The sequence below is a fragment of the Ursus arctos genome, unplaced genomic scaffold (assembly GCF_023065955.2).
Source record: "Ursus arctos isolate Adak ecotype North America unplaced genomic scaffold, UrsArc2.0 scaffold_15, whole genome shotgun sequence".
Classification (NCBI taxonomy): Eukaryota; Metazoa; Chordata; class Mammalia; order Carnivora; family Ursidae; genus Ursus; species Ursus arctos.
The window spans coordinates 40,198,211-40,211,572 of NW_026622819.1; the positions used below are offsets into that span (position 1 = coordinate 40,198,211).

Genomic DNA, 13,362 nt, shown 5'->3' on the forward strand with positions numbered 1-13,362 from the left:
CCAGGCGCTGGAGACACAGCAAATGCAGAAGCAGATTCCGTCCCTGCTTTCATGGGTCTTAGAGTCTAGTAAGGAGAGACAGGAAGATCAAATCTTCATTGGAACAAATGGAAAATGGCAGCCGTGACCAGTGTTTTAAGGGTCCCCGCAAAGCTAAGGGAGCCCATGACAGCAGGGGTGTGGGGAGAAGGAATGGGCTGACAGTCCGAGTGCCAGTGGGGAAGGATGCGCTGAAGATGTGGTTACTAGGTGAATGGCTGAGGGGCAGGGGACAGCACTGTGTGTGTGGAAGCCCGTTGTGAGTCGGTTCATCAAAGGAACGGGGAGGCGAGGGGGCCTGGGGAAGCCCACACGAGCCTGGCCACCTCAAGGCATTGTGGGCCACGGTAAAAGAAGTCACTGAAGTTTGGTGGGGGGCGGCTAGCGGAGTGAAGAAAAACTTGAGGGAGACGGTCAAACTTAACAGAATATTGGTCAACGCATCCTTCAAGGAAAAGAAAAAAAATGCCACCCCCTCTTTGAGCCTTCCCTATTCCTCCACCTTTGACCTGCGGTAGTCCTCCCTCTCTGGCCCTGCAGCTCAGGTAGAGAAACTGGAACCTCTGGGGCAGTCAGACCTGAGCTTTGTCTTCCTGCTATTGAAAGGCACTGTGTCTTCCTGCTATTGAAATGCACCGTGACTTCAAACGAAGTCCTCTGCCTTATCGGGCCTCAGTTTCCCCAGCTGTGCAGAAGCAGGTTGTCTCAAAGGACCCGCCCAGCGCTAACGCAACGTGATTCGCTCTGGCAGGAGCAGGGGGCTGCCCGCATTGCTGCGCAGGCATCGGGCTGCTGGCTGGGGCATCGTCTGCCGGCTGCCGGCGCTTTCCTCCCGGCCGGGGGCTGCGGGCGAGGACAGCGGAGCCAGACGTGGCGCAGGAAAGTGGGGGCGCGACCCCCGGCTTGCGCGGGCACAGCGCGGCCCCGCCCCCGCAGCCAGCGGCCCTGCGGCAGCCCGGGCCCGAGCTCCGCCCTCCGCCTCCCGCCGGCCTCGCTCCCTCCTCCCGCCTCCCTCGCTTGCTCGCTCGCTCCCTCCCCCCGGCCGGCTCGGCGCTGACTCCGCCGCACGCTGCAGCCGCGGCTGGAAGATGGCGGGGAACGACTGCGGCGCGCTGCTGGACGAAGAGCTCTCCTCCTTCTTCCTCAACTATCTCGCCGACACGCAGGTACGACCAGCAGGGGCCGCGGGCCCGGGGCCAGGGGTGCTGAGCTGCGGGGGCTGCCGCCGCAGCCGCGGAGGCCTGGAGGCAGCGGTGGGCGCGTTGGGGGGAACGGGGGTTCCCGGCTGCAGAGCCCCCCCCTTCTATGCGCCCTGCGATGCACTCTGTTACGGAGGCAGGGAGCGGGAGGCGACCCCCCCGCGCAAGCCGGAGCGTGGGGGCGCTACGGCCGCCGGGGAGGGTCTGGCCTCGGTCGCTTGGAGTCCGCTTCCCCCGCCGGCAGAGGTGGGGGGTACCGCGTTTCCTTGGGGAGGTGGAGCAGCGCCAAGGTGTGGGGGACTCTCAGGCTGGCCCTGGGTGCCGGAGGCGCGCCCTCAGACTCCCGGCACTTGCTGCCGTACTTTCACGTGGACTTGTGGCCCCGGCTCCGGCGCCTGCTTCCGTCCCCGGAGTGCCCAGGTCCTCCGGTCTCCCGTGCCCCGCGTGCTGCTGCTGGCCCCCCGCGGCTCCCCGTCGGCGCCCGCAGCGCGGAGTTTCCTGCCAGTTGCCGGCTAAGGGCTTAGGAGGCTGCGGGGCACGTGGACATGCCGGCGGAGATAGAACCTTCCTGGTTTCGCTACCGGCGGAGCCCCCCGGCAGAAAAGCACGGCAGGATGGGGGTGGAAAGACTGGGGGCGCCTGGGTCCCCCCTGCGGCGCGCGGCCCCGGTGCGCGCTCGGCAGTGCTGGGGGAAGGGAACGCGAGGCGGCGTCCCGGGCTCTGGCTGCGCCTGGGAGCCCCACCGGCGACACGCGCGTGACAGGAGAGGGTGCTCTGGTGTGCCGGGGCGGGGGGGGGGGGGGTTGCGAGGGAGCTGGTGACTTGGAGACGGGGTGGGGGTGCTGCTGGGACAAGCCGCCACCGAAAATGCCTGCACTAGGCGTGCGCGCCCCCCACCCCTTACTTGGTTTTCCCCACCCCATGCCTGTTGCAGGCATAAAGTTTGGCCCCATAGTTAGGGCTTTTTCTCTGGGCGCCTGGCTGCGAGTAGCTGGGAGGTTGGGGATGCGGCGGAGGCGAGAAGGAGACCCCGGATGCGGGCGCACGGCTGGGCGCCGAGAGGGGCCGCCGGGCGGAACCGGGCGCGGCTCGCGAGGGCTGGTTTGGTACCTGGAGTCCGAGCGCCGGTGCCGGCTCGTTTTGCATAACACTGGAAGGGAGGGGGAAGGCGGGGGGGGGCGGGCGGTGGGAGGAGAGAGAGGGAAACTTTGCTTCTTGTTATAATCTGCCTGTCTTTGGGCGGCAGCAGCTGTCATGGGACCGGGTGGGCGGAGAGAGGCTTGCAAGCTGACTGCTAGCCGTGAGACGCGACTTGGAGGGGATGCAGCAAGCCAAGACGTTCAGCTCCGGGCGGCGACTCCCGGCTGGCGGCTGGGACGGCACGGCGTGGCGGGGTGTCGCGGAGAGGAAGCTCGCCACGCGCCGGAGAAGGGCTGGCCCTCGCTTGCTGCAGACATCCATGAGTCAGGGAGCCGCGGGGCCTCGTGGTCGGTGGCGGGCGTGCTGGGGTGGTTTCGGGGCGGGGGCCGAAGGGGTGGTGGCGTGTGATCGCGCATTCTTCGGGCCGGGGGGGTAGTGTGCGATGAGCGGTCTGCGCGCGCGGGTGTGTGTGTTTGTGTGCACACGCCGCGCGCGCCAGGCGCGTACCTTTACCTCTGACGAAACTGCAGTGGAGCTCCCGCGGCGGTCACCGGGCGCCGTCGCCGGCCCCGCGCCCACGTCTGCTCGGATGACAGATCCCAGCCCCGGCACCGCCACGGCCCCGCTCCCCCGTCCACCTCCCTGCCCTCCCCGCCCGTCCCCCCCGCCGCCCCCCGCCCCGGCCCGGCAGCCTGGGGCTAGAGGGACTGGGTGCGGGTGGGACCGAGTTGCCCCTGGGAAAGTTCTGTCCTCAGCCATCGCACTTGTCTGGGGGGTGCCTCCAAACCTCTCGACTGTGACTCGGGTGAAGGAGGCCTAAAATCGCCAGAGACTCGTTCAGGGACCCCTAGCAAGAACTGTCCGTTCTGGACCCTGGTTTTAACCCCATCTTTGGTGTTCTTTGGCTCACCAAGAATTACTTATTTGTCCTTTTAGCCGCCCAGCGGGTTTACCCTGCCAGGGATTTTTCACCCAAGGAAACTAGAAAATTGGGTAATCAGGTGTCAGCAGAGGCAGTGCAGTGAAAGTTAATCTGGGACGTTTGCTTTTTTTATTTAACCACGTGACGGGCTGAGGCTCCTCTGGTGATCTTTGCCGGCCCAACTTGGGAAATGTAATTGATAGGGGAGCTTTGCAGCCACCCCTAGAAGGTTCATATAGAGCCCAGCCGGCAGAGGACCTGGGCGGGCCATCGTGTGCCTCCTCATTTTACAGGTGGGGATAGAGGCTGCGAGGGGTGAGCGGCTTGTACAGGACCACGCAGCCAGCGGGTGACAGAGCCACCCAGGGCTCCTGACTCCAGGTCCTGTGTGTTACCTCGAAATAGCACTGGACTTGGAGTCAGAAGGCCTGAGTGGAGTCGCCTTCCCCACTCTCTGGCTGGGTGACCCCAGAGCAAGCCATTTTAACTCTCCGAGCCTCCTTTCCTCCATCTGTCAAATGGGGCTGGTGTTGCCGGCAAGAGAAGACAAGGTCGAGGTGGTGGGGGTGAGCACTGCTTGCATGTGAGATGTCTCGTTGTTCTGTGACTCCCTCTCCTCCTCCAGCTCCTCCCTGACCCTCCCCTCCATCTCCCCCTGTGGAAGGGGTGGGGAAAGTGAATAAAAAGGTAATTTATGGTCTTTATCTGAAAGACTTGTCTTTGGTGGCTAATCCGGAGTCAGATAGAGGGAGGACTTCTGTTCAGCAGACTTAACTTTTACCCATTCAGGCCAAAGTTCAGAAATTCTGCAGACCAAGGATTGTGAAAGTTTCTTGGACAGGTTTGGGGCATGTTTCTCAGAAGACTTTGGGTTAACTTCACCTTTGCCCAGCCTGTGCCCCTTGCCTCCAGTGCCCTCACCCACCGTTCCTGCATGGCCTTCTCGAGCAGGCCTTCCTTTCCCGGCTTGCCCTGCTTTCTCTCCCTTCTGGTTTTCTTAGTCTGTGTTATACAACCAGGCACTTTTTGTGTGTGAGTCCTATGGCGCAGTAGGATTCTGGAACTAGAGTTGTGCCTTTTGTCTCTTTGTGCCCACCTGCCACCATGCCCAGTTCCTTTGCTCAGCCCTTGGCTAGGCATGTGAATTACAGACGGGAAGCTCGCAGGCTGCCCCTGAGACAGCTGGGCAGTGAGTATGGGTAGAGAGGAATGCAGAAGGCTACAGCTGTGGGCCATGACTTTGGCTCCAAAGGCTACATAGTAAGCCCGCACTAAATATGGGTTGTTTGAAGTCACTTGGGACATCAGTCATAGATGCCCCAAATGTCAGAGTTGACAGCAAGTTTATAAATCATGTGGTCCAATCTCTTATCACTGAAAAATACTTAAGAGTAGAATTGTTAGAAAATCCTGGCAAGCATAAAGAAAAAATTGAAAATATGTAATCCTACCCAGAGGTAACCACCACTTATTTTTATATATATTTCCAGGCACTTCTTTCCTATCAATTCCTATGGATTATATCGGTTGCCAAAAATGGAGTCGTTCATTATATATTTGTTGTAACTTGGACTCATACTGCTGTAATTTGCTTTTTTTTCTCCTCCAAACAATATGCTGTGATTGTCTTTCCACATCAATAAATATTCTGCTTCATGTCTTAATATCTGAATGGTTATATAGTATTTCATTGAGGGTTGAACCACAATGTATTTAATCAGCCCTTTGTTGTTAGTCATTTAATTTGTTTATAATTTTTGTTGTTCTTGTAAGCCACGCTGAAATGAATGTCTCTGCATATGTCTTCTTTCCTTCATTTAAATTCCTAGAAGTGAAATTACTCTGTCAAAGGAACTATGCAGGCGTTTGGTAAACACATTTCTGGATTGCCTTCTAGAAGGATTGTGCTAATTTACACACTTACCAGCATTGTGTGGGAATGCCTGGTTCCCCATAGCCAAATAACTCTTGGTATTTTAATTGTTTTTCATTTTTGCCAGTCTGCTCATCAATAAATTCTTTTACCCTTCGGTTTTAATGTGCATTTCTTTGGGCACTTGTGCCGCTTCTCCTCTCACCCCCCATGGTTACGGGCCAGTTTTGGTTTTGTTCTGTGAAGTGTCATGTTTGTGAATTTGGCCCATTTCTCCATTGGTATCCTGTCCCCCCATTGTTCTAAAACTGGATCTGAGTACTCAGAAGGGGCCCTATCACCCAGAGATTCGGGAAAATGGCTCGAATATCGAGTGTTCAGTTCCTAGGTCTGCAGTACTGCTCCCTCCCACAGCCCCTGGAACCAGGGCTAACTTTCTTTCTGAGCCAAAGTTTCAGGACTCTGGAGGGGCAGGTTGAAGTGCAGCCTTGGCTGGGTGCCTTTGCCCACCCTTCACCTGCGTGAGAGCAGGGGGAGTAACTTCTTCACCTGAGCTCAGAAGGGGACAGGTTTGCTTGCTTCGTTTACCAGAGGCGGGGGCTCTGCGTTCACTGGGGCTCCCTGGCTGGTACTAATGATCAGGCTGCCTGTGGAACCAGGAGAGGCGATGGCCCAGCAGTGGGGCCCTGGGGGCTCATATTTCCCCTTCACCTTGGGGCTCTCCTCTCCCCAGCTGGTGCAGGCCAGCCAGAAGCTCCACCATTGCCAGGGGATGAGTCACCCTTTTCCCTCTCTCTCTGAAATAATAAAAGGAATACTGGTTTGAGTCAGAAGCAGCCTTGCAAATGGGGGCTTGGGCTTCGAAGTGAGGTCATAACACGAGCACTGCAGTGTTAACAGCAAGCTCCTCCTGCATCGTCTACAGCATTCATTAGAGCAGCCTTCAGATGCCATGCACGCTGCCAAGCCTTCTTCTTGCATCATTCCATTTTATCCTTGTACAGATTCCACAAAGTGTAGGTGCCATTATTATTACCGTTTTACAGCTGAGGATCTTAACAGTTGCAGGGAACTAACTCACTGGCTGGCTGAACATATCTACCTACAACACTGCTTGGAGTGAGTAGAAGAGCCAGGATCAGAGGCCAGGTTCGCAGACCACGTGACTCCAAGTGCATAAGGCAGGGACTACTCTCTGTTTTGTTCATCATATTTCTAGCGCCTAGAGCAAAGGCAGGCACATTGCATAGGGAGAAGACAACTCATAAGGCCGTCTGCTTCTCGAGGCCTCAGTTTCTCAGTCTCGGAAATGGGGATCGGAGGCCGTAACTGTCAGGGTCGAGACTGAAGTCACGGAGGGAAAATGAGTAGCACCCTGCTGCTGAGGAAACTTGAAATTCTCTTTGAAAGCCCTTTCGAAGGGCAGGATTAAGTATAATGCAAACCCCCCTTCATGCAGTCTTTTTTATGCAAAAAAAGGGAAGCATAATTCCATGCCATCTTTTTTATGTAAAAACGAGAAGCATAATTCTTATTATGTGAAGGTGAAGGAAACCCAGATAAAGTCATTTGGAAGAGAATGAGCTGGGCCATTTCCTATTTCTCTTCCAAGGTACTCAAGGGACACTCACTGATGCAGAATCAATTGGATTGGATTGCCCTTTCGGTTCCTCTCCCCCTCTTCTGGTCCAGGTCTTTGTCCTTTCAGACTATGGGAATCCTGCAGTTACTACAGTGTGTGTCTGATGTCATTGCCTTGCTCACACATCACCCGTGGCTCCCCAGTACTTTTACATTAAAGCCTAAAGTTTAACCCTGATGTTCAAGGGCCTTCTTGAAGCTGGGAGAGTTAGGTCCTTGACTGTATCCTGATTTGTCTGCTTTCTCTTTGGGGTGTGTCCACCTCAGGGGGGTCATGAATATTCTTCCTGGAAGTGTAGGCTCCTCCTGCGGTTTTCTGTCTCCTTTGCCACTGTTTCTTCCATTTCCATCGCTCATCTTTGCAGACCCAGCTGCCATGCTATTGTCGGGCTGCCTCCTTCTCCCTGCCCTGCAGGCACAGCCGCTCTGTCCCTTGCGAGGCCGCTGCACTCCCTTTGAAGGCAGCCTATCTGGGTTTGCCGTTTGCTGGCTGTGAGACCTTTGGTGGGTCACATCACCTCTCTGCGCTTCCATTATTTAAAACTGTTGCGAGAAGTCAAAGAAAACCAAATGGCAAATGGATTTAAAGCGCCTGACACAGTGCGTGTCATGGAAGAAGCACCAAATAATAGCTGTTTTTCCTAATCGAGGTCCCATGAAGTTGAATCATTTAGGAAATCACTCCGGGTTGTCAGCCGCCACGAGGGCAAGGATTTTTGTCTGTTTCATTCTCCATTTTTTCCCCACAGCGAATAGACAAGTGCCCAGAACTGAGCCATTCTGAGTCCTCCCTGATTGAGTGCGTGTGCTCCACGGAGAGCCTTTTCAGGGCGGACACTGCTCCTCCTTTTGTTCTCTTTAGTCTCTGTGTTCCTGAGAAGGGACAGGATAAATGCTTGTGGAATGGCCTAGAATATGCTCCCCACAACTCCACCCCTGCCATGTAAAGGCATCGGTAGCCCACCTGCCCTTCAAGCCCCGCCCCCATCCCCATCCCCACACCTGTCCCTTAGGGAGAGCCTTTTACACCCATTCTTCTGCCTCTGCCCCTCATGTGGAGGGTGCTGCTTACTGTCCCCCTGGGGTCTGTGTGCTTTTTCTGTGCGTTTCCCCTACCACTAGGTTGACAGCTCTGGGAGGGCAAGAAACAGAATTTTTATCCTGAGCTAGCTTTGTTGTTACCCATTAAGTAGATGCTTTTTGAACAGGAGAATGTTTTATATGATGAGGTGTCAGGTTCTCTGAAGGAGAGTTTGTATTTTAAACATTTCACCATGGCAGATGCCCAACACGTACAAAAGGAGCCAGTGGTGAAATGGTGCAGCGAATCCCCATGCTCCCATCACCCCGCTTCCGCCATTTTGGATGCGTGGCCGTTCATCTGGTCACACAGCTAGTAAGTGTGTGGATGAGCTCCTGTTCATCCAGCCCACACACCACATCATGTCACCCGGGACTGTTTCAGTGTGTATTTGCGAAGAGACTTTCTAGGACCAGCGCATGGTTTCTCCTGATAACTGGAAGCTTGGTTCTGTTGTCCCCATTTTGTAAGCGCACAGGGATAAGGTTATCATGTGGGGTCTTGCAGAACATGAGGGTCTAACCTGGGATGTTGGCCCTGGAGCTGCTTCCTCTCCTGCCACGCTTGGGAGGCTTGTTGGAGAGGATCCACTCTCCCCCTACCTTTTCCAGAAGAGGGGCACTGAGGCACAAATGGAGAAGCCACCTAGCTGGAGGAGGCCTGGGTGCCTGACTCTCAGACCCTTTCTTTCCCAGGATCAGGACTTGATGTGTGGGGAGGGTAATCTCTGCTTTGGGGGACAGGCGGGTGGATAGTCCACAGAGAGACACTGTTGCCCAGGTGGCTGGGCTTTGTAGTGGCCGTGGGGCCCTGGGATGCATTCCACCACCGCCACCAGGCGGGCTGCATTTGCCTCCTGCTCTCACAGCTCCTGAACCCCAAAGGCCCCCCACTCCCCTTGCAGTTCACAGCGGGTTTCTTCCTTAGTTGCTGTCATTGGGATTACCCAGTGAGCGAGTCAGGGGGCTGTGGGGTCAGAAGCCTGGCTTCACAGGGCCAGAGGAGCTGTGTGACCTGAAGCGCACGGCTGGGCTGGGCACAGGGTCTGTAGGCCCAGGATGGCAGCTAGACTCCAGGGCCCCCCACCCTGCCCTTTCTTTTAAAAATTTTCCCCACCCTGCCTGTTCTTCTGGGCAGAGACTGATTTGCTGCCCAGGGGTAGGGTAGGAGACCAGAGAGACTTTTATAAATGGGAGGGTAAAGTCATTGATTAATTATCCCCAAAGGCCTGTAATTACTCCTCTGTCTTTTAGGTAAGAAAACAAACATTTGCTCTAATTATTTGTTTAGGTGGCTGAGAGGGCTTTGAGCCTTGGGGTCGGGCTCTGCTTGAGGCAGCCCTGTGGCCTTGGCTCAAGGCTTCTTGTGTCTGGGGTGCTTGTCCTGGGAAATGGGACTCATAGTAGCGCGGAGTTTAGAGGGTTTTAGGGCTGGTTGAGATGATGCCTGTAAAGTGCTTAGGAATGTTCAGTCAGTAGGGCCATTGTTAGTAAGAAAATAGACAGATGCCACGTAGAGCCTGTCGTTATCTTTCCACTGAGCTCTAGGTCCTTGATCCTGTTGAGGCCCTGAGTTTTCTCTTTCAGAGTATTATGTTTTCTTTCCCCTCGTACTTCTGAGGGAGCTGAAGAGGAATCCCATCCAGCCTTAACAAGGACTGCGATGTTGACTTTTAGAAAACCAAATCCAGTTAGATGCTACTTGAAGAGAGAAGTACCAGAAAGTGGTTAAGGGCTCTCACCTTTGGAGTCTAACTGCCAAGGGTTTAAATCCAGGGGCCTACCACTTACTAGCTGTGTGACCTTGAGCAAGTGTCTTAACCTCTCTGACCCCAGTTGGAGAAGCGAGCTCCTGGGCATGGCATTCAAGGCCTCACATACAATATTGGGGATAAGATGTGCTCTTTGGATAGCTAGAACAGAGGCTCGATGCCGCTTGGAGCGTTGCCTGACCTAGAGTAAGCACTCAATAAATAGTAGCCGCTACGGTGATGACAATGACGAGCATGTAAACACCGATGTAAGACTGAGCTTTCAGGGAGTTGGGCATGCCTTACAGACCATCTGACTCGGTGCCCTTACCTTGAAGCGAGGAAGCAGGCCGGGAGCAGAGCAGGGTTGGCTTCAGATCACCTAGCAGAGGCACAGGACTGGACTCCTAGCTCCTGTCTGCGTGGGCAGGGCTCGCTCTGGATGGCAGACACTCCGCTGTCTGGGACCCGCTGTCTGGGAGCTCAGCCGGGCGAGCCCTGCTCATCTGAGACGGATGTTCCCCAGCAGCCCTGCAGCCGTGTTTTTCCCTGTGCTTGCCTAGCAGAACACAGCCATTTAGCAGAGGGAGAGCGAGGAGACGTTAGAAACCAGGCCCTGAGCCGTTGCGGCAGCCGGCCCACGAGTGGCTCCCTGAGGTTGCCATGGCAAACAGCCTTGGCAACGTGGCTGCTGGAGCCTTTATGTCTGGTTCCAACCTCCTCGCGGTAAGTGTGGTACCCGGGACACTGGGGGAGGGCCCTGTCTTGGCTCCTTGACACCGGGGATGACCCGGTCTCCCTGCTGCTAGCGATCCCAGGCTACAGCAGCCCCAGCTGAAAACATCTGCAGGCCCACCCGGCACAACCTGGCTGAGGTGAGCTGCTGGGTATGGCATTCAAGGCCTCAAATGCCTGTCCAGCCATCGATCAGTCTGTTCCTCAACTAGTGGGAGACCGTGCAACCCTGTAGCCACTGGTGCAGGAACAGAACAATAGAATAATCTTAGGAGAGTCTGGCTCCAGTTACTTTGTCAGGCCCTGTGCTAAGTTATTCACATAAATTATTCACAGCCCCATGTCCTCTCCGAGGAACCCCATGAGGTAGTCCCCACTCTTCTCTCCATTTTGCGGGTGAGTGGGTTGAGGCCGACTCCGGAGTTCGTGCTGCTGTGCCCCTCTGCAGTTCCTTCCTTGTACCAGGCGGCCACTAGGACTCCCCCGGGAGGTATCTTTCCCCTCTGCCCGTCCCCAGCTGCATCCTTCAGGGCCGCGCGCGAGCGCCGCCTCTTCACCGTCCCCCTCTCGCAAGCGGGCCCTTTCTGCTCTGCGACCCTGCAGTTGTTAGAGATCTCTCGTGGGCCCTCCCTCTCTGTGGACTCTGGCCCCCGCTGAGTTTATACCCGCCCTCCAGCACCCCCCAGACCAAACCGACAGGGAAGCTGGCGGAAGGGGAGAGCTTTGACCGTCCCGGTCGGGACTTTGCACTTGGCAGGCGGTGAGGACGCAGGAAAGGTCCTCATGAATACTGTTATTAATTACAGTAGTCGTAGAAAACAGCTCTCGTTTGATGACCCCTTGGTACGGGCCAGATCCTCGGCTGCGCCCTGCACGTGCGTTATCTGGTTGGATCCGCGGCCATCCGGTGAGGTTGGAACTATGACAAACCAAAAAGCAGTGACGTGGCCCAATCCCTCAGGCAGGTAGTGGCGAGGCTGGGACTTGAGCCTCGGTCTGCCTGGCTTCAGAGCACTCCGTTTGAACCGCTGCAGTGTGGCTAATTAGGCTGAGCACATAGCAAGGACTGGAGTGGGGGGATGGGTGACATCTGCACTTGGCTTCAGCTGGGGGCTGGGTGGTAGCGAGTGGGATGGGAGAGAGGAGGCACAGAGTGCAGGGGGCTCCGCAGCACCCCTAGAATTGAGGTAGGGGTGCGGAAGAGGAGTCGCTTTGGGGGAGGATTCATGTGAGGAGTAGACATCCATTCATTCAGGGCCCACTGTGTGCCAGTTTGTCCCCACCCCTGGCCTTCCCCAGAGCCTTGTTAAATGTAAAACTCTGTCCCCAGCTTGTGATAACCTTTGATGATGGGTTTATGCTTTACTGTTCTCTCTTCTGACCTCATCCGGCTGGTTCACCGTCAGACCCCCCAGTGCCTTAATGGTTGCAGGTACACTGTAGGCCCCCCGGAAATATTTGTCGACTGAATGACCGAACAAATGCTGTTTGATCTTTCAGGAAGTTCACCAACCGTTTGCTTGACTCCAGAGGCCTTTTCTCTGCTTGGAACTGTGCTAGGACATGTGGGTGAGGGGAGTTGGGGGGAGGGTTGTACCAGTCCCCACAAGGGGCCTGCTGCCCTTGTCTCCAAGATAAGCCTTGCACACAAAGAAATCAAAGACAAACATTTTTTGGAGCCTCCAGAACCCCCTATCAGAACATGCCTCCCGCGGACAGGTCTTTGTAGAATGTGAAACTACTGTTAGGAATCCAGTCTGTTGTGGGTCATTGCCCTGGTCCAACTGGGGAGGGGCTCGGAGCTTTAGGAGTCTCAGTATCTGCAGGGAGGTGTCTGGTCAAATATTTCCACACCATCCAAGGAGACTGAAACCAGCTCCTTACCCTGGGCCTTACGTCCATTGCACATCTCCTTATTCCGGCGGGACTGGGGTGGCTGGCCTCCACTCTGGAGGAGGAAAGGACGGCATGCAGGGAGGGAAAGGACGGCATGCAGGGAGGGAAAGGACAGAGGGAGCACTCAGGGACCAGTGACCACATTCTGTAGCCCAGGAGGATCAACTCGAGGTCATATCAACCTCACCTTGCTCAGAAACCACTCAAGACCCTGTTCCACATAATATCACCTGTTACCCTTCCTACTTAGGGCCAACTCACTCTTGGTTTACACACAGTTCTTACAGGCTTGGCGGTCCTGTCCACACCTCATGACTTCAGTAGCAGTAAGCCAGTTCTGTTGGTGTGTGTCCAGGCGGGCATGGGAAGGGGCAGGGGTGGGGGAGGCAGTTCTACCAGAGGCAGAAACACGTGGACTGCAGCACTGGGGGGCAAGGAGGCCCCTTGTTGCTGAGTAATACTGTATGAAGTTACAAAGCGAATGGGTCATAGAGACAGTGTCGTCCCCAAGGACAGGTACATTCTGTTCAGTGTTCTCTGTTGGAGGAAGCAAGGGAGAGTGAAATAGATTGTGCTGTTACCGTCTAAAACAGGAAGTCAGTGAAAAACAGGAAAAGTTCCAGAGTTACCTACAAACTTTGCTTACTGTGAGCATAGGTTGTTCCCTGATAACGCCAGGTGAATAAGGAGTGGGTCTAGCCATAAAACCTTCTTTGAAAGTTAATGCCATCTCTTAATGTGAGATGTTGTTTTTCGTATTTCCAGGGCTGCACAGGGTAGTAGAGGTACGTATGACTGGCCTCAAGAAATTGTGCAGCCTTGGGGAGCCTGGCTAGTTCAGTGGGTGGCGCGTGCAACTCTTGATCTAGGGGTCGTGAGTTCGAGCCCCACATTGGGTGCTTAAAAATAACGTCTTAAAGAAAAAGATTGTGTAGCCTTGTGAGTAATGAGAGCAGATTGTCTGATTCAAATCTTGGCTGTGTGACCCAGGAGTTAGACGGCCTCTCTGTGCTCTAGTTAGCCAGCTCCCAGATGGGGACACTAATACATCCTACCTTCCAGGGTTGGTAGAACTAATCAGTGGTT

At 55.3% G+C, this 13,362-nt stretch overlaps 1 protein-coding gene and 1 long non-coding RNA gene across 5 annotated transcripts in view; both read left to right on the forward strand.

Moving 5' to 3' along the window:
• The first annotated feature begins 1,076 nt into the window (after positions 1 to 1,076).
• PPARGC1B (PPARG coactivator 1 beta) overlaps positions 1,077 to 13,362 on the forward strand; it is a 108,889-nt gene continuing 96,603 nt past the window's right edge. For all 4 annotated transcript variants that reach the window (XM_026510743.4, XM_026510744.4, XM_044388512.3 and 1 more), the window contains exon 1: positions 1,077 to 1,205. In XM_026510743.4, coding sequence (XP_026366528.1) covers positions 1,128 to 1,205 — 78 coding nt within the window. In that variant the 5' untranslated portion in view covers positions 1,077 to 1,127. The remainder of the gene's footprint in view (positions 1,206 to 13,362) is intronic.
• On the forward strand, positions 2,445 to 12,884 carry LOC123001694 (uncharacterized). Its single transcript, XR_006410868.3, has 2 exons — positions 2,445 to 3,866; positions 4,791 to 12,884. It is a non-coding gene; the product is annotated as an uncharacterized LOC123001694 (long non-coding RNA).